The sequence below is a fragment of the Pseudophryne corroboree genome, chromosome 3 (genome assembly GCF_028390025.1).
Source record: "Pseudophryne corroboree isolate aPseCor3 chromosome 3, aPseCor3.hap2, whole genome shotgun sequence".
Taxonomy (NCBI): Eukaryota; Metazoa; Chordata; class Amphibia; order Anura; family Myobatrachidae; genus Pseudophryne; species Pseudophryne corroboree.
The window spans coordinates 109,641,475-109,660,179 of NC_086446.1; the positions used below are offsets into that span (position 1 = coordinate 109,641,475).

An 18,705-nucleotide genomic window follows, 5' to 3' on the forward strand; every position below is an offset into this window, starting at 1 on the left:
GGTGCACCACAAACCTCATACAGCTCTGCGGATGGTACTTATTTTGTTCCATGAACGGAATGATGGCACAGGTAAGGACAATTTGTATTCAGCTCTGTATTAGCAATGTGCCTAGTTTAGTAAGGTCTGATAATCTGAAAATTAATGAGAGCAGTAAAAGCAGTAAGCACCATATCATAACCCAAGATGCTATCACTTCAGGATCGTCCCCTTTATTCATTCATAAATATTGCTAATTTTAGCTCATATATGTCTGAAAGAAATCATGAGCGTGAGGGGACACCGGGCACTGCCTGTTTTGCTTGTGTCACAGAGAAGTGCAGATGAATAATGCTAACTGTAACTCATTACGGGTGGGATGTACTAAACACTAAAATGCAACAAAATGCAATTTTCTGGGCTTTTTGCATTTTCCATATGTACCAAGCTCCAGAATGTGATGCATTCTGGAGCTTGGTCCTGGTAGGTAACGCCATATTTGGATGGTGTTACCCAAGAGAAGGCTATGGGCTTTGTTTCACACTCTGACCTGAGAGGGAGCCAATCGGATCACTCCCAGCAATCCCTGTGTAGAAGGGCTCCCGTGTCCTAAACCAGCTCTCTCTCTCATCGAGAGGACTGTTCTTTGCGAATTTCTCTCTCTCCCTCTCAGTAAACAGAATATGCTCTTGTGATACCCCTAAATAGGGGCATCACTTAATAGAGCTGGCACAATAGAGTTGGGGTTCATGCCTCTATATAACAGCTACGGGAACTATATTGTGAAGCTATATTATTCTGCTTTATTGCAGGAAAAGAGATACCAGCCTGCAGGGTTCCAGTATAAATGAAATTGGTTATTGCACCTTATATGTAATTTATTGATCAATATATTACAGTGACACTAATTGATGTTTTAATTGAATTTAAATGCTTGATTTTGTCATTCCAACATTGCTGAAGGGAGAATCATTCATAAATAAAATGACATCTTCAGTTGGAGTATTGTATTCAAGGAACCAGCTACAAAAACTGGGTGAGGTGCTGTTATTAACGCACCACACCTGTTCTCTTCTTATTGGGGGTATCACATGCTCATGCCGCCATTAAAGGATCTTATTTAATAAATTCTGTTTTGCACGAATGTTACCATACTTCTGATAAACGTCTCTAATCCATCCAACTCCACCCATTGGTATGTGCAAATTTCTGTCCAGATATTCAAAGATGAAAATAATAATCCTTTCCAATAAAAATATGTTAAAATTTTAGCATTTTACAGCTGTTTACAGGGTTTTTAACAAAGAAGGCAAGATAACACGTGCCATATAAACAATAATAAACAATAAGGAATTAATAAAGTCTAATATTCAAAGCATTACAAAAACATACTGTATTACAGGTCTTTGAGCATGAAGTCGTATGAAAGTTTCCATATAATTTTCAAATATACAAACAGCAAAAAAACAAAACCAAGATTTTCACAGTGGAGAACAGAATTTGGACCCGATTTGGGTAGCATAAGGTGAAGTTGGGGTTACAATCTGATGCTCTGCTGCTGCAAAAAAGATGTTGTGTGCAAGGGCACGGCATCTACACAGTACCGGTACAGTCTCTAGGGGCAGCCCAGCATCTGCGGGAGTGCTGAGCACGCCTCCAGAGTGAAGAAACCAGGATGCCATGAGGCCACACCCCCATACCAGCTAGGCCACACACTTTTTGGGCTGTGCGTCTGCCAAAGGCGCGCACAATGTCTCATTTTGTGTGCAGCAAATAGTTATTACTGGAGCTGAGGAGCAAGTCTGACTGTCCAGTTACTAAGGATTACTTACTTTTGAAACAATAACAGTTACAGTGGGGCAGATTTATTAAACTTGGTGAAGTGATAAAGTGGAAGGTGATAACGGACCAGCAAGTCAGCTCCTAACTGTCATTTTTCTACCTCAGTCTGTAACATGGAAGTTAGGAGCTGATTGGCTGGTGCGTTATTATCTCCTTCCACTTTATCACTACACCAAGCTTAATAAATCTGCCCCAGTAAGTGATAATTACGATTTGGGTCAAGATGCCAATTTATAAAACTTGCACACAATAAAGTCAAAGAAATGTGTAGAGTCAAAAAATCTTGTTAATAAACCAAAAATGCCAAAATCCCTTCATTTTATAACAGTATCAAAATGTATGGCAGAGGCACCACACTTCAGACCATATTTACTGTACCTACTCTCCCAGAAGTTGCAAGAGACTCATGATTTTTCAATAGTCACTTGCACCTCTGGAAGAGTGGGTACTCCCCCACATCCCGCCAACTTCCTAGTTAAATGGGCAGGATAGGGAGATAATGCCAGGAAGAGCGGTGAGTTTGGAGGAGGCGGAGCTAAAATTACACAAATTGCCTAATGATGTGGAAGCCTGGCCCTGCTGCTACTCCTCTTTGGACTCCCAAAGAGGAGTATTTAAAAGTGAGCAAGTAGGCTTCAATCATTTGTCTACACTGGTTCTGTGAGATGTTAGCAGGTGCATAGAGAGCCAATCCGGGCCCCAGTAATGAACCGGGGGAGTGTGGACTATAAAGGGGGCATATCCAACCCACTAAAAATACTCGGGTAGGGGGAGTAGTGGACCTGGGCCCTCGCCGGGCCCCTCCTGCCGCCCGGCTCTGGATAATTAGTACCCACCCCTCCTAGCTTTGCGGTACTGGATGTAAGCTCTATAAATAGTGTGCAAATCAACAGCCTGTAGAGAATGAGGGTTATTCAGGTCTGTTAGCAAACCTAAAAAGTAAGCAATTGGGCAAAACCATGTTGCACTGCCGCTCCTAACTGCCATGTCACGGGCTGGTTTTGAAAAATGACAGTTAAGAGCTGATTGGCTGCTACTTTATCTCCATCCAAGGCTTAGTAAATAGACTCCTATGGGGGACATTTACTAAGCAGTGATAAGAGGAGAGAAGTGAGCCAGTGGAGAAGTGCTCATGGAAACCAATCAGCACTGAAGTAACATCTATAATTTGCATACTATAAAATTATACAGAACTGCTGATTGGTTGATGGGGCAACTTCTCCACTGGCTTACTTCTCCGCTCTTATCACTGCTTAGTAAATGTCCCCCTAAATGCCAAAAATGAAGACACATATAGAAATATTTATGATTATGTATAAATTTGTCCTTTAGAGCCTGAAAAGTAGAGTTCCACTACATACATGTCTAACAGCTGTATTTTTTATTTTGTGTTGACAGGTCGTTACTGTTCTCCTCATTTTGATTAATCTACTGGTGTTTTCTGTGTCCCTTTCTATCTCCATCTTTGGATGTCGTTCCCTATCACGTGTACCAATTAATGTTACTCAGGTAAGATAAGAAATAGATGAGTTATAGCACTAGGTGACACATTGTCATCATATTTTTAACCACTTGCCTGGCATGGTCCATTACCTGGCTTGGTCGCATCACATGCCACCAGCTATCACCTAGCGTCTGCAGCCTTCAGTGGTCCAAGCCCCATCAGTGTGCCTGGACCCAACAGTGACACAGAGGTCTCTGACCGCCGACATCACTGCCGGCATCGTGCCCCAGAATGCCGTTTGGCCAGTATTCTGGAGCACATGCTCTGGAGAGGCACAGTGCATGGAGGGGAACGTTCGTTCCTCTCCCTGCACAATTTAGCTGATCTCTACGAATGCAGAGATCAGCTGCAGCAAGGGGAACTGATTATAAGTCCCCTTGGTTGGCGACATTCTGTCTGCCTCCTCCAGGAGGAGGCAGCCAGGTTGGCTCAGCAGGGGGCATGGCATGGCACAGGGGGGGGGGGGGCGTGATGGGGAGGAGCAGGTGACGTGGTGCGGCACAGGGGCGTGATGGGAAGGAGAATGTGGCATGGCAGAGACTACCAGCATAGTGAGGCAGGGGCGGGGTCATGATGACGTGAATCGCATCATGGGCACCCTGATTAAGGGATATATGAGTGTTTCACCTGGGGTGTGCAGGGCTTGGCTGCTGGCTGGGAGACTTGCCAACTTTTCCAGGTGGAAGGGAGTGCCACCCAATTTTTGGGAGCCACCCGGCCATTCCAGGAGAGTAGGCAAGTATGTAAGTACCCCCTGCCCACATTCTGCTGAGCTCTGCATGGGGAATGGGGGGTTGGTATAAATGTAACAGGTAAGTATAGGTGGGAATGTAGTGCAGGTGTAGGTGTTGGTGGACGTACCTGGATTCTTCTCCAGGAATCACCTCTATGAACCAGATCTCACTGCTGGAGCCCCAGGCGAAAAGGCGAGAAACCCAACCCCAGAGGACCCAATACAATAGTCATCACATGTTAGGATGGCGACATAGAATTTATTATTCTGGAACAGCTGGTCACTGCTATGAAATTGACGGGTTAAAAGGGCAAGTACAATTCCACATAGTAGGAACAATCTCCTGCTCTGGTCACCTCAGATGCTCTCCACAGCGCGGCTCTCTATCAACGGGCGGCTGCTCAGGACTCTCTTGCCGGTCCCCTCAGATGCTGTCTTGATGCTGGCTTGCGCTCCACCTTTCACCACGGGCGCGAACCCCGCCTCCTAGATTTCCGCTCCGCAGTGGCCAATCAGCAGCACCCCAGCCTTCCCGCTCTGAGGAGCTATTCTTTGAATTCTCTGGGTCCCTGTGTCCTCCATGTCAGGGCCACCGTGACCCCTTCACCATTACTGGGCAGGCCAGTTGCGAAGGGGGCGCCTTTAAGGGAATATAGGGGTCTCACTCCTAGTTTATCCAGTACAATGGATGCCTGCAATTTATATCCTTTGTAGCACCAATTAGGGGTTCAGTTCATAGTGTCACATAAGTCTATGGGGGTGGGGTAACCCCTAGGGGAAAATCATCAACCAGTAGGGGTGGGGGAGGCAGATATGCAAGATACATATTTAAATTATGCTGGAGGGAAGGTAAAATAATAATTTTAAAAATACCCTGCTCACAGGTTTTTTTGGGGGGTAAATGGACAGAAAAAGGGGCTTTTAATGGGGGGTGGTGTGGGTGGGGGTTTATAAAACATGTTTTTTTTAAATACTAAGGGGGTGTGGTAGTACAATGATTAGGATTTGAGATCAGTGGGGGGTCTATTGCCGATGGGAGGAGGGGAATTTGTTTTATTATGAGAGCCTTTGGGCCTAATTCAGGGTGGATTGCAAAAGCAGAGTTAGATTTGAGTGGGGCGTGTTCAAACTGAAATCTAAATTGCAGTGTAAAAATAAGGCAACCAGTATTTATCCTGCACAGAAACAATACAACCCACCCAAATCCAACTCTCTTTACAAACCTTATATCTGCCCCCCCCCCCCCCCCCCCCCCCCTGCAGTGCACATGGTTTTGGCCATTAGAGAAAGATTTCGCTTAAGCGATCCACCCTGAATCAGGCCTTATGTACACAGGGGGGTTGGTATATCGAGATCTGGTCAGGATCCTGGCGCTTGGGTTCGCTACAGTCTACCCAGCGCCAACATACCAACCCCCGGGATCCCGAACGTCCGATGACCGGGACCTGCAAGCAAGAGGTAAGCCGTGGGGTGGAGGGGAGGGTTAGGTTTAGGCACCGCACCCCATGGGATAGGCTGCGGGTGGGAGGGAGGGTTAGGTTTAGGCTGTGAGAAGGGGGGGTTAGGTTCAGGCGCCAAAAGGGAAAGGTTAGGGTTAGGCTGCGGGGAGGGTTAAGGTTAGGGGGACATTCCCTGTCTGGATTATAAGCAGCGGGATCCCACTGCTTGCAATCCCGACAGGGGAAGGTAAGTATACTCACCTTCCCCTGTCGGGATTACAAGCAGTAGGATGCCGGGATGCCGCGGTCGGTATTCTACCCCTTAGATATATATATGTATATGTGATCAATGATCCGGCACTCTGAATAAATGGATGAATGCCCGTGTGCCCTCCTAGAGATAATGCAGCTGTAGTGTCCTTCCCCACCTGTGGCTCAGGTGTTAGCGGCGAAGGAATGAAGGCGGCACTCCAAGGACTTTGATAATAGTTGTATTCAAATCATAGTGATGATAAACAAAACGTGCTCCAAAATCAACAAAATACAGGCATCTTACGACGTTTCAAGGCATGGCAGCCTTTTCATCAGGTAAGGTAACCCAGTGCTGTGTGAAAAGAAAAAGAACCAAACCAAACAGAGAACACTCACATGTTAAATAGTGTGGTGTGCAGAGCAAAAGGTGTTCCCGGCGTCTGTGACCGGGACTTCTGGGTGAGTCACGTGAGCGGCTCACCGATGACGTGTTCGTTGCCTAGCAACACGTGCATCAGGTAGCAGGCCCTTGGAAAGCCTGTCAGTGAAGTTAAGGAAACGGAATGAATGAATGGTATTAAGGCATGCATAAGCATGCAAAACCCAGCGAATTGTGTACTGTATAAGTGGAAAATGTGAAACATAACCAGTGAATTAAAAGGGTTTAAAAAGTTACTTATAGACCAGCTGAATACAACCAAGAATGTGAGTAAAGCTAAACCATGAATAACTAATGCTTAAAACATATAGGATATCTATACCAGAAAAATTATTTAACTAATGATGGGACATCATGTCTCAACCGTCACAGGCTATTTGACATCAACCAAAGGACAAGGGAAAGGAAAGATAGGGGAGGTGGGGGAGTGAAAAAGGGGGAAGGGGGGGGGGAGAGGTTGGAAGGGGTGGGGGGAAGAGAAGGGAAAGGGGGGAAAAGGGGAGGGGAATACCGGGACTCATATTGGAAGATTAGAGCATCTGCAGTAGCTGCATTACAAAAAAACGTTCCAAGTGAACTCTTCATTTAGTCCCTTGGGTGTCAATGCGTCTAATAAGAAGATCCATTTGGATTCACACTTCGATAGAGCCCGCTGTCTATCTCCAGCTCTCAGCGGTACCGGAATGTGATCAATGATTTTGTAACGAAGGCTAGACAGTGGGTGGCAACTCAATTTGAAATGGCGCGCTACCGGTTGATCAACCGGCTTGCCTTCCAAAGATGCTTTTATGGCCGATCGATGTAACGCCATCCTGTCTCGTAAATTTCTGATGGTCTGTCCCACATACAGCAAGCCACATGGGCATGTGATAACATACACTATAAATGTTGTAGTGCATGTGAGTACATGACGAATTTTGTATTTATGACCTGTGTGTGGATTATGGAACTCATGGCCAGTTTCCAAATATTTACATGTAGTGCAGGATGCACACTTGTAACACCCTGGTTTCTTCACTTGGATGCAGGAAGTTTTAGATTGAGTCGTTGGGACAATATTGGTTTTTACCAAGATGTTCCTGATGTTCGGTCCTCTTTTGTAGCTAGGCATCAACGTAGTATTTTTGAAACAAGGAAGTTCCTTATCACCTGAGACATCGCGCTGGAACAGATGATCCACAAATTTGCGCATAGGGGATATAAATTACAGGACTTAACCAAGGTTAGAGATGAAGTATTGCAGATGCCAAGAGAACAGTTGCTACACAGTGTGTCAAAAAGACATCTTGGATCACGAATCCCTTTTGTGACTCAGTTCACTACGGCCAGTAAAGTCATTCCACGGGCCACAAAGGGGTTGTGGCCTATTGTCTCAGGTGATAAGGAACTTCCATGTTTCAAAAATACTACGTTGATGCCTAGCTACATAAGAGGACCGAACATCAGGGACATCTTGGTAAAAACCAATATTGTCCCAACGACAATCTAAAACTTCCTGCATCCAAGTGAAGAAACCAGGGTGTTACAAGTGTGCATCCTGCACTACATGTAAATATTTGGAAACTGGCCATGAGTTCCATAATCCACACACAGGTCATAAATACAAAATTCGTCATGTACTCACATGCACTACAACATTTATAGTGTATGTTATCACATGCCCATGTGGCTTGCTGTATGTGGGACAGACCATCAGAAATTTACGAGACAGGATGGCGTTACATCGATCGGCCATAAAAGCATCTTTGGAAGGCAAGCCGGTTGATCAACTGGTAGCGCACCATTTCAAATTGAGTGGCCACCCACTGTCTAGCCTTCGTAACAAAATCATTGATCACATTCCGGTACCGCTGAGAGGTGGAGATAGACAGCAGGCTCTATCGAAGTGTGAATCCAAATGGATCTTCTTATTAGACGCAAAGTCACCCAAGGGACTAAATGAAGAGTTCACTTGGAACGTTTTTTTGTAATGCAGCTATTGCAGATGCCCTAATCTTCAAATATGAGTCCCGGGATTTCCCTTCCCCTTTTCCCTCCTCCCCCCCCCCCCTCCCCCTTTCCTTCTCTTTTTCCCCCCTTTCCAACCTCTCCCCCCCCCCCCTTCCCCCTTTTCCCTCCCCCACCTCCCCTATCTTTCCTTTCCCTTGTCCTATGGTTGATGTCAAATAGCCTGTGACGGTTGAGACATGATGTCCCATCATTAGTTAAATAATTTTTCTGGTATAGATATCCTATATGTTTTAAGCATTAGTTATTCATGGTTTAGCTTTACTCACATTCTTGGTTGTATTCAGCTGGTCTATAAGTAACTTTTTAAACCCTTTTAATTCACTGGTTATGTTTCACATTTTCCACTTATACAGTACACAATTCGCTGGGTTTTGCATGCTTATGCATGCCTTAATACCATTCATTCATTCCGTTTCCTTATCTTCACTGACAGGCTTTCCCGGCGCCTGCTACCTGATGCACGCGTTGCTAGGCAACGAACACGTCATCGGTGAGCCGCTCACGTGACTCACCCAGATGTCCCGGTCACAGACGCCGGGAACACCTTTTGCTCTGCACACCACGCTATTTAACATGTGAGTGTTCTCTGTTTGGTTTGGTTCTTTTTCTTTTCACACAGCACTGGGTTACCTTACCTGATGAAAAGGCTGCCATGCCTTGAAACGTCGTAAGATGCCTGTATTTTGTTGATTTTGGAGCACGTTTTGTTTATCATCACTATGATTTGAATACAACTATTATCACAAGTCCTTGGAGTGCCGCCTTCATTCCTTCGCCGCTAACACCTGAGCCACAGGTGGGGAAGGACACTACATATCTCTCTCTCTCTCTCTCTATATATATATATATATATATTTATATATATATATTTATATATCTATATATATATATATATATTTTTTTTTTTTATACAATATTTTAATATTTTCTTAAAAATACTTTCTAAACTTTATTAAGTATTAAAAAGCCTGACAATTTCTGAGTGGTGTTGTGGGGGGAAAAAATGTCAATTAAGCGGTTAAGCACAATGTGTCAACAGTGGCGCCGAGAGAGGGGGAGGAGAGCACAAATTACCCAGGCCGATGCAGATCCTACCCCCCTACCTCCTTACCTGGCAGCTGCTGCTCTTCTCCTCTGCCCAGCACACGATGCAGTGTGCTGGGCTGCAGTGTGGCCTGGGAGGCGCTTAAAATAGAATTTGTTCTTTATTGCATGGCCACGCCTCCTGTGATTAGGCCACAGCCCATGAAAGTACCTGGTCCAGCCAGGGTCTCTACTGCCCTGTGTGTCAACATTAGGATGATTCACATTGAGACTGTTATGCTGTATGTTTGGCTCTTCTTGCAGGTGTTTGTGTTGCAGAAAGATGGAGTGACAGCGATGAACCCTTCCACACATCCAGCAGCATCTCAGTTACCACCACCAGATACAGTCAGAACCGTCCACGGATACGCTATTTAATAGCTTTACAGTAGTTCAGATTTGTATTCCATATTTTTCTTTATGACGTGTGTTGAGCTAATATCCATGACAAATCAATGCGGGTTGCGGTTGTTAGGTCGACATGCATTAGGTTGACATGCATTGGGTTGACCACTAAAGGTCGACATGCACTAGGTCGACAGGGTGTATAGGTTGACAGGTTCATTAGGTCGACATGTGCAAGGTCGACAGGCCAAACCGTCGACATGACTTTTTCACGATTTTTTTCATTTCTTTGACCTTTTTCATATGCTACGATCCATGTGGACTACGATTGGGAACGGTAATCTGTGCCGAGTGCAGCGGTAGCGGAGCGAGGCACCTTGCCCGAAGCATGGCGAGCAAAGCGAGTCATGCGTGGGGACGCGGTGCACTAATTGGGGTTCCCCGTCACTGTACGAAGAAAACGACACCAAAACAGTCAACCTTTTTGACCTGTCGACCTTGCACATGTCGACCTGACGACCCTGTCGACCTAGACACCCTGTCGACTTAGTGCATGTCGACCTTTAGTGGTTGACCCAATGCATGTCGACCTAATGTGTGTCGACCCAACGACCCATACCCGACAATACAGCCTATCAATTCACTACGGACCAGATTCCTGAGTTATGCTTATTAATTGCTTCAGTGATGTCACTGGATCTTTATATTTTGATTGGCTGCATTCTCATGGATAATGAATTCAGACGGAAATTTGCTGCCTCCACTGTGTGTACGTAACAAGTGATTATTAAACCAGAAATACAATGTGCATAAACTCTGATTCTGAATTTCATTTAAAACCCAATTTCGCTAATATGTTACTGTATGAAACAAACCATCAAACATAAGCACCACTTATTCTGACTGAATTAGGAGCACATCACATCTGTCCATACATAGTAATGCTCCCATTATAACAGGAATATATACTGTAGTAGTACCCCCGGTATAATAGAAATATATAGTAGTGTCCACATTACAATAGAAATATATAGTACTGCCCCATAATAATAGACATATATAGTAGTGTCCAGATTATATTAGAAATTAATTACCCCACACAGTGAAGCCAGAGACATGCCCAGCAGCTCAGCCTGTGAAGAACAACAGCCGCTCAGTGATGATGCGTCACACGAGCCGAGTGAAGGGAAACAGCTGGACACTGCGGGAAAAGGCTCCTAGCCCAGTCCCCAGGCTCCTGTCTTCATGCCAGCTGCTGCCGCTAGGAGAGGAAGCGTGATTTGATCTCTTGACGTCACTGTAGCTCTGGCAGAGTGGGAGGCGCTGTCATGCTGCCGAACACCATTGTCTTGTTGCTCGGCAGCGCATTATAATTGCGGTAATGGCAGTCACAGGTACAAAGTGTGCACTGGGTGGTACTGAGTACCTGCTGCCAAATTCTTAAGGGTTCTCTGTACCCGAGTGTACCTGCATACTTGTACCACTGATTATCATGGGGAATTACTATATATTTCTATTGTAATGTGGGACACTACTATGTATTACTCTTATACCGGGTGTACTACTACAGTATATATTCCTGTTATAATGAAGGCATTACTATGTATTTTTATTAAATTGGGGGCATTATAATATATTTCTATTATACTGGGGGGCATTACTATATATTTTTTTATTATACTGGGGTTATTACTATATATTTCTAGCCTTGCCTCCAGAGAGCAAAGAAAAGGGACTATGCTGTGTGGCCACACCCCTAGTGTAATCTAGCCACTCCCCCTAGTGTCATGTGCAAAGGAGGATCAAATAAAGAAAATTGATCACAAGAAAAATTCCCTTTTTGGAGCACTCTTGTTGGGATTTTGTAGAAAAGAATATGTTGGTTGAAATGTTGGAAATAAAACATAACTTTTAATTACCTTATCTTAAAATTGAGTTTGTGGCACATAACAGACATTTAGTGTGCTTAGAATAAATAATTCATAAATATATTAATCAAATACAATAATTGTAAAAATCATGAATTTGTGTGGTGATAATTCAAGCATAAAGATATCTCAAATGGGAAAAGGTGGCTTATCAGGTTCCTATATTCAATTTGTCTTGTTGCATCAACATTAATTATTCCCCCTTGTTTTGATCATGCACTTTTTCCTCGCAGGATTGGTATGTACAGTAGCAATTGTCAATCAATGTGGATAAATAAAGCAAAGGCAATAAATTGTCAGTCAATTCGGACTGAAAATGCTCTCAATATTCGTGCCAAGTCACAGATGTTCGTTGCACCAGAGCTGTACTTCAATCAGAGGCGGGCTGGCCCAGGGGGCAGGGTGCCTTGTGCCCCCCCAGGCCACACTACTGCCAAGGGTCACGGGCCGGCCGCCACCTTCCAATACACCAGCGGTGGCCAACCCGTGGGTCTCGAGCAGCATGCAACTCTTTCTATCTCCGCATGCGGCTCATAAGCTCCTGTGGCGCCTCCCGCTGTCCTAGTCTGCAGTGCCCAGCGCCGGCCCATGAGCCAATCAGAGTTTGTGGACCGGCAGCCAATCAGGAGTCTTAGCTGCCGGTCCGCGAACTCTGACGGGCTCACGGACCAGCGCATAATTAGAGAGAATCAATGCGCACGCTGCTCTCTCTTCCCCTCACAAGCAGCAGACTGAGCAGAGCAGCAGTGCGGTGGTGAGCAACACTTGGGGGGGGGGGGGGGGGCGCAGTGTGGGGACATGTGTATCTTACACTGGGGGCATATCTGGCACTGGGGGCATATCTGGCACTGAGGGCATATCTGGCACTGGGGGGACATGTGTTTCTGGCACTGGTGGCATATCTGGCATTGGTGAGACGTGTATCTGGCAGTGGGGGCATATCTGGCACTGGGGAGATGTGTAGCTAACAGTGGGGGCATATCTGGCACTGGAGCCATATTTGGCACCTGGGCATATCTGGCACTGGGGGACATGTGTATCTTACACTGGGGGCATATCTGGCACTGAGGAGATGTGTATCTGGCAGTGGGGCATATCTGGCACTGGAGCCATATTTGGCACCTGGGCATATCTGGCACTGGGGGACATGTATCTTACACTGGGGGCATATCTGGCACTGGGGAGATGTGTATCTGGCAGTGGGGGCATATCTGGCACTATGGGGACATATATGTATCTGGCACTATGAGGGCATACTGTATATGTATCTGGCACTGTGGAGGAATATATGTATCTGGCACTGTGGAGGAATATATGTATCTGGCACTGGGGAGATGTGTATCTGGCAGTGGGGGCATATCTGGCACTATGGGGACATATATGTATCTGGCACTATGAGGGCATACTGTATATGTATCTGGCACTGTGAAGGAATATATGTATCTGGCACTGTGGGGACATATATGTATCTGGCACTGTGGAGGAATATATGTATTTGGCACTATGGAGGCACCCATTTTATGGTGTTTTTATATGTATGTGGCACTGTACATCATGACTAAAAATGGGGTTAGGACACAAGGTCACAAACATCAAACCGAAAGGTGTGCGCATAAAAATGGGGTGTGGCTTTGTGACAATTATGCCACGCCCCCATTTTTGCTTGCGTGCCTTCGGCACGCGCATGATATGGCTCTTGCCCTTGACTACAGATCTTTTTTGGCTCTTTGCCACTGACTGGTTGGCCACCCCTGCACTACACAGCTCTGCTGAAGCCGCGGCCGCACTGACAAATTTATAATAAACTATTTTGGGGATAATTTACACTAGGCCTAATTTTTTTTAATAATAAATATTTTTTAAACAAAAAAAAAACTCCATTTAAGATGGTGCCATTACTTATGGGCCAGTGTTCTGGACTTGCCCCCCTGGCTAAAAGTTTCCAGCCAGTCCCTGACTTCAATGTATTAACCTTGGCCTCTCCACTGTGTGGCCAATGCTCTAATTCATGCAATGCAATAACGGTAAATCCATATATAGTAACCAATTAAACCTTTTGCTGTAAAGAGCATAGACCCAAGGCTTTGAGATGGTTCAGTACAGAGTTATATAACAGGTACCTGTGAGTATGCATACACTTGAGGGCATATATGATTGGTATGTAGATGTGGATATAGAAAAGGCCCGGCATTGGTGTGTGCAACCCCTTCTCCTGTCACCCGTCTTCATTGAGCGGATAGGGGTGATAGCGCGACCATAGACACGCCGGTGAAAAGGGAAGGAGAGTGGTGTCACTCCATGATCCCATATGCAGTGTTAGGCGGCCCCTGTTACAGATGGATTTCAGGGACGAGAGGACGGGGTTCCTTGTGACTGCAGCTAGAGGAAGCGGCACTGGAGGCGGACCCAGCTGGAGTGTGGTGAGACAGCTGCAGCACTGATCAGGCTGTGACATGGGAGAGGTCTGTAAAACTTCAATTACACTGCACTGACACCAACAGAAGAACTCCAACAGGACTGCCCTTTTACCATGTTAACCCATTGATTCCCAGTAGATCCATCTGTGCTCCCGTTATTAAAAGTAAATTTAACACAAGTTTATCTACAGTAATTACTGCTTAGCTAAATGTACTGCAGATTAGAGGAGGCATCTAGGCAGTATGCAACTATCAATTGATGCCACCACAATTACCGGATATCACGTCGGTAATCATGCTGTTTTAGGGATGCAATTTACCGACAGTCAAAATACCAACAGCAATTGACCGACGGTCAAAATCCCGACAAGGTCAAAATCCCAACATGGTCAAAATACCAACATTTAAAATACAGACAAGGTCAAAATACCGACATGTAAAATGTCGACAGGTCAAAATGCCGACATGAGTTTTTCATTGAAACTGACTTGTTCATACCTTACCATGCCAGTGGACCTGGAGGGGAATATAATAGTGTGCCGAGTGCAGCGAGGCACCGTGCCGGAAGCATGGCGAACACAGCGAGCCATGCGAGGGGACGCGGTACACTTATATGGTGTTTATGTCGACCTATGTCGACATACACCCCAAAAAACAATGAAAAATTTGGGATTTTGATTGTAGATATTTCATACCGATCCCGTTTTAGCCTTGCACCACAAACTCTTATAGAGAAAAGGGAGAGTGATTTTAACAGAGGCAAAGACTATAGCTCCCTACATGGTGTTCTAAGACTGAATGCTTCAGGCAAGAGTAGTTTTTTTTTTTTTTTTGTATAAACAATTTTTATTAAGTGCATAAAAAGGAGACAAAGATGCAATACAACAATGGGAGCATCGTGTAAACAGGTACATATAAGAGATAAGGTGTAGAAAAATTCAGTAGTCATGATAAACAACAGCCAGGAGTACGAGTCCCAATATAAAAATTATGCTGACCCATTACATCCTGTCTTCATACACCATACATTTTTGGGATACAATCTGAGCCTACACAATGAGAACAGTCAGACGACAAATTTTTTTTGTAACAATAAAAAAGTGGGGAGGGGGAGAGGGTGGGGATGGCAGAGGGTAGCACAACAAGGATGGGGGAATACACGTAGACAAAAGAAAGTGCTAGGGGGGAGGGGGGATAGAGAAAAGTAGCACATGGACTCATTTCGGAACATAAAATCACAGAAAGGTCATAAATGAAGAGACAGATAAAACATTGGTTATGGCAGTTGTTTCAGGTAATACCAACTGGTAGATTCAAAGATCTTCTGTATTCTCAATTGCTCCACATGGAGAAGATGGTCAATATACATTTCCCACTTATTATAAAAACGGATAACTCCTCTTTCAATATCAGGAAATGCACAATGCCGTTCGTAATATAAAACCTGCAGAACCATCTGTTTGACTTCTAAAAGCATAGGAGGGGCAGATGAAATCCAATGATTCAGTAGGGCTTTTTTCGCCAGTGTGAGAATGACAATAATTACAGGTCTAATATGCTTTGAGTTGGGTCCAAAGTCCCAGCCTGCAAAATTAAGTAACCATCAAGGTCCAGGGAGCCTGCTCAGTTGTAGAGAGAAGACAGTATTAATGAATAGTATAACCTTATTCCAAAAACGTAGCACCTTTCCACAACTCCAAAAATTGTGGAAAAAGGTAGCAAATTGTGAATGGCATTTAGGGCATTGACCTGATTCATTAGGAACCATATATTTCCTCTGGGATTGGTAGATGAAAGCTCTATTCACTACTTTGAGATGCACCTCCTGTAAAGCTGCTGAGGTAAGAAATTTTATGGAGGTCGCTATCGGGGAAAGTAAATCCTCTTGAGACTGAATCAAAGGTATGTCAGCAGACCATGAATTCACTGAGCGTGCCCAAGCCTTATGAGCAGTGGGCGTAATTAGGTAAGGATACCGATAACTCAATTTGTATGGTTTAGATGATATAAAGGTCATAACAGCCATTATTTGATCTACATCACTACCCTCCTCCAGGGCTTTAGGTCTAGTTTGGATGAAATGCCTAATTTGAAGATACATAAAAAAGTTTTATGGTCTATCCGCCATGTTTCTTGAAAATAAGTAAATGGGCGTAATTTGCCTCCAGGATCAAACACATCTTTAATAGCAGATATACCTCTATCTCTCCATTGTACATAAGTAAAATTATCCAGACCAGAGGGGAAGGCAGGGTTACCCCAAAACGTGATATATGGAGAATATGTGAAATTCCTGTTTAGTTTATTGTTCATAGTGCGCCAAGCCTTATAAGTGTATGTGAAAAGAATATTTGAAAGTATGCCCGGGGGAAGTTGTTTCAAAGGAATATGTATGAGTGCGCTAGGCGAGTAGGGATGGAATAGGGCCAGTTCTAAGGTATAGTTAGAGAAAAGTGATTGTTGGAGAAACCAATCTATAACATGTCTAAATAGAGCAGCTTGTGAAAAAACCGTCGCATCTGGAAGGCTAAAGCCCCCCAAAGACTTAGGCAGTATCAATTTCATGTAGGATATGCGTGCCTTTTTCTCATTCCAAATAAAAGTGGAAAATATTTTTCTAAGGGAGGAAGCATCCTTAGTAGACAGCATCAAAGGGAGCATTTGTAGGAGGTAAGAAAGTTTAGGGAAAAGAATACTTTTAATAACAGTTATTCTGCCTGACATAGATAATGGTAGCTTCATCCAATTAGCTATGGATTTTTGAATAGAGAGTAGAACTGGTTTGAAATTAACTGAGTAGAGCAGAGACAGCTGTCTTGGGATGAGAACCCCTAAATACTTCAGGGGGGCCCGGTAAATTGTAAATTGAGATAAAATCGGATGAGAGGCAAAAAATGAATCATTTGACGAAAGGGGTAACAATCTGGATTTGGAGTAATTCACTCGAAAGCCAGCAAATGAACTAAATTTATCTATAATGCGCATAATAGCAGTAATAGATTGCGATGGGTTGGACAAGAAGAGTAGCATATCGTCCACAAACAGACTGAGTTTAACTTCCGAATTATGGACCAGAATACCTTGGAAATCTTGGGAATTCCGTAGGGCTATTGCCAGGGGTTCCAATGCCATTGCAAATAATAGGGGGGAAAGGGGGCAGCCCTGTCTCGTGCCCTGCAAGATCGGGAAGGGGGGTGAAAGATAATTATTGCTTAAAATGTGTGATGAGGAGTCGTGATAGAGGCGTTTTAAAACTGAGATGAAGTCGTCTGGGACACCAAACCTACCCATGACATCAAATAGATGTTTCCAAGACACAAGGTCAAAGGCCTTCTCGGCATCAAGAGAAAGGATCGCATAATGATCCGGTGCCCCAGACGACTCCAACCATTGCATAGTAGCAAGGACCTTACGGACATTGACCACTGAATGGCGACCAGCAATAAATCCAGACTGGTCATCATGGATGATAGATGGCAAAATAAGTTTGAGTCTATCCGCTAAAATTTTTGAAAATAATTTATAGTCAGTGTTTAAAAGCGAAATTGGTCTATAAGAACCAGGGAGTTCTTATAGCAGTATTGAAATAAAGAGGCGGCATAGCACCAGAAAGAAGGGAGTTAAAAACCAGGAGTAGGGAGTCCTCTAATTTAGGGCCTAGGATTTTATCAAAATCGTTGGAGAGACCATCAGGGCCAGGGGCTTTCCCCGTCTTAAGATGACTTATAGCCTGTCTAAGTTCCTCAATGGTAATGGGTGCAATTAAAGAATCCGCCTGCGAAGAGGAGATGAGAGGCAATGTGACGTCCTTCCAAAAATCAGTCATGGGTTGAGGGGAATATAATGCTGTGTATAAGAAATGGAGAACAGCAGAAATCTCCTTCCCCTTCCTAACCAGGTCTCCCTCGGCTGTCCGCAGGGCTTTAACCACCGTAGGAGGCCGTTGCCCTCGTAGCAAACTGGACAGCATTTTACTAGATCGGTTACCGTACCGATGAAATTTACAACTGGAGTAAAAAGAGTATTTAGATTCACATTCTGAAAGCATAGTGTCAAACGCTGCTTTACTTGAGAGATATTTTTCCTTATGAGCAGAGGAAGGAGCAGTAAGAAACATATGATATGCATCCGACAGAGCGGTTTGCAGTTCAATATAAACCGCCCGTTGAGATTTTTCTCTATGTGTACAAAAAGAAAAAATATCCCCACGTACGACAGGCTTGAATGCCTGCCAAAATAATAAGGGGGAGTCCCGTTCACAATCCCCATTGTTGCATTTATAATTGCTCCAAGAAGCTTCTAAAGCAGAGCGGAAGGTGGCTGAATTAGCTAAATGTGATGGGAATCTCCATTGCCTATAGGGACTAGAGATGAGCGCCTGAAATTTTTCGGGTTTTGTGTTTTGGTTTTGGGTTCGGTTCCGCGGCCGTGTTTTGGGTTCGAACGCGTTTTGGCAAAACCTCACCGAATTATTTTTGTCGGATTCGGGTGTGTTTTGGATTCGGGTGTTTTTTTCCAAAAACACTAAAAAACAGCTTAAATCATAGAATTTGGGGGTCATTTTGATCCCAAAGTATTATTAACCTCAAAAACCATAATTTACACTCATTTTCAGTCTATTCTGAATACCTCACACCTCACAATATTATTTTTAGTCCTAAAATTTGCACCGAGGTCGCTGTGTGAGTAAGATAAGCGACCCTAGTGGCCGACACAAACACCGGGCCCATCTAG

General features: G+C 44.4%; 1 protein-coding gene across 1 annotated transcript in view; it reads left to right on the forward strand.

Annotated features, from left to right (window-relative positions):
• Positions 1-10,575, forward strand: part of LOC135057520 (membrane-spanning 4-domains subfamily A member 4A-like) — a 67,595-nt gene extending 57,020 nt beyond the window's left edge. Inside the window, exons 6-7 of the mRNA XM_063963376.1 lie at positions 3,220-3,330; positions 9,546-10,575. Coding sequence (XP_063819446.1) covers positions 3,220-3,330; positions 9,546-9,659 — 225 coding nt within the window. The 3' untranslated portion in view covers positions 9,660-10,575. The remainder of the gene's footprint in view (positions 1-3,219; positions 3,331-9,545) is intronic.
• Positions 10,576-18,705: the final 8,130 nt, after the last annotated feature.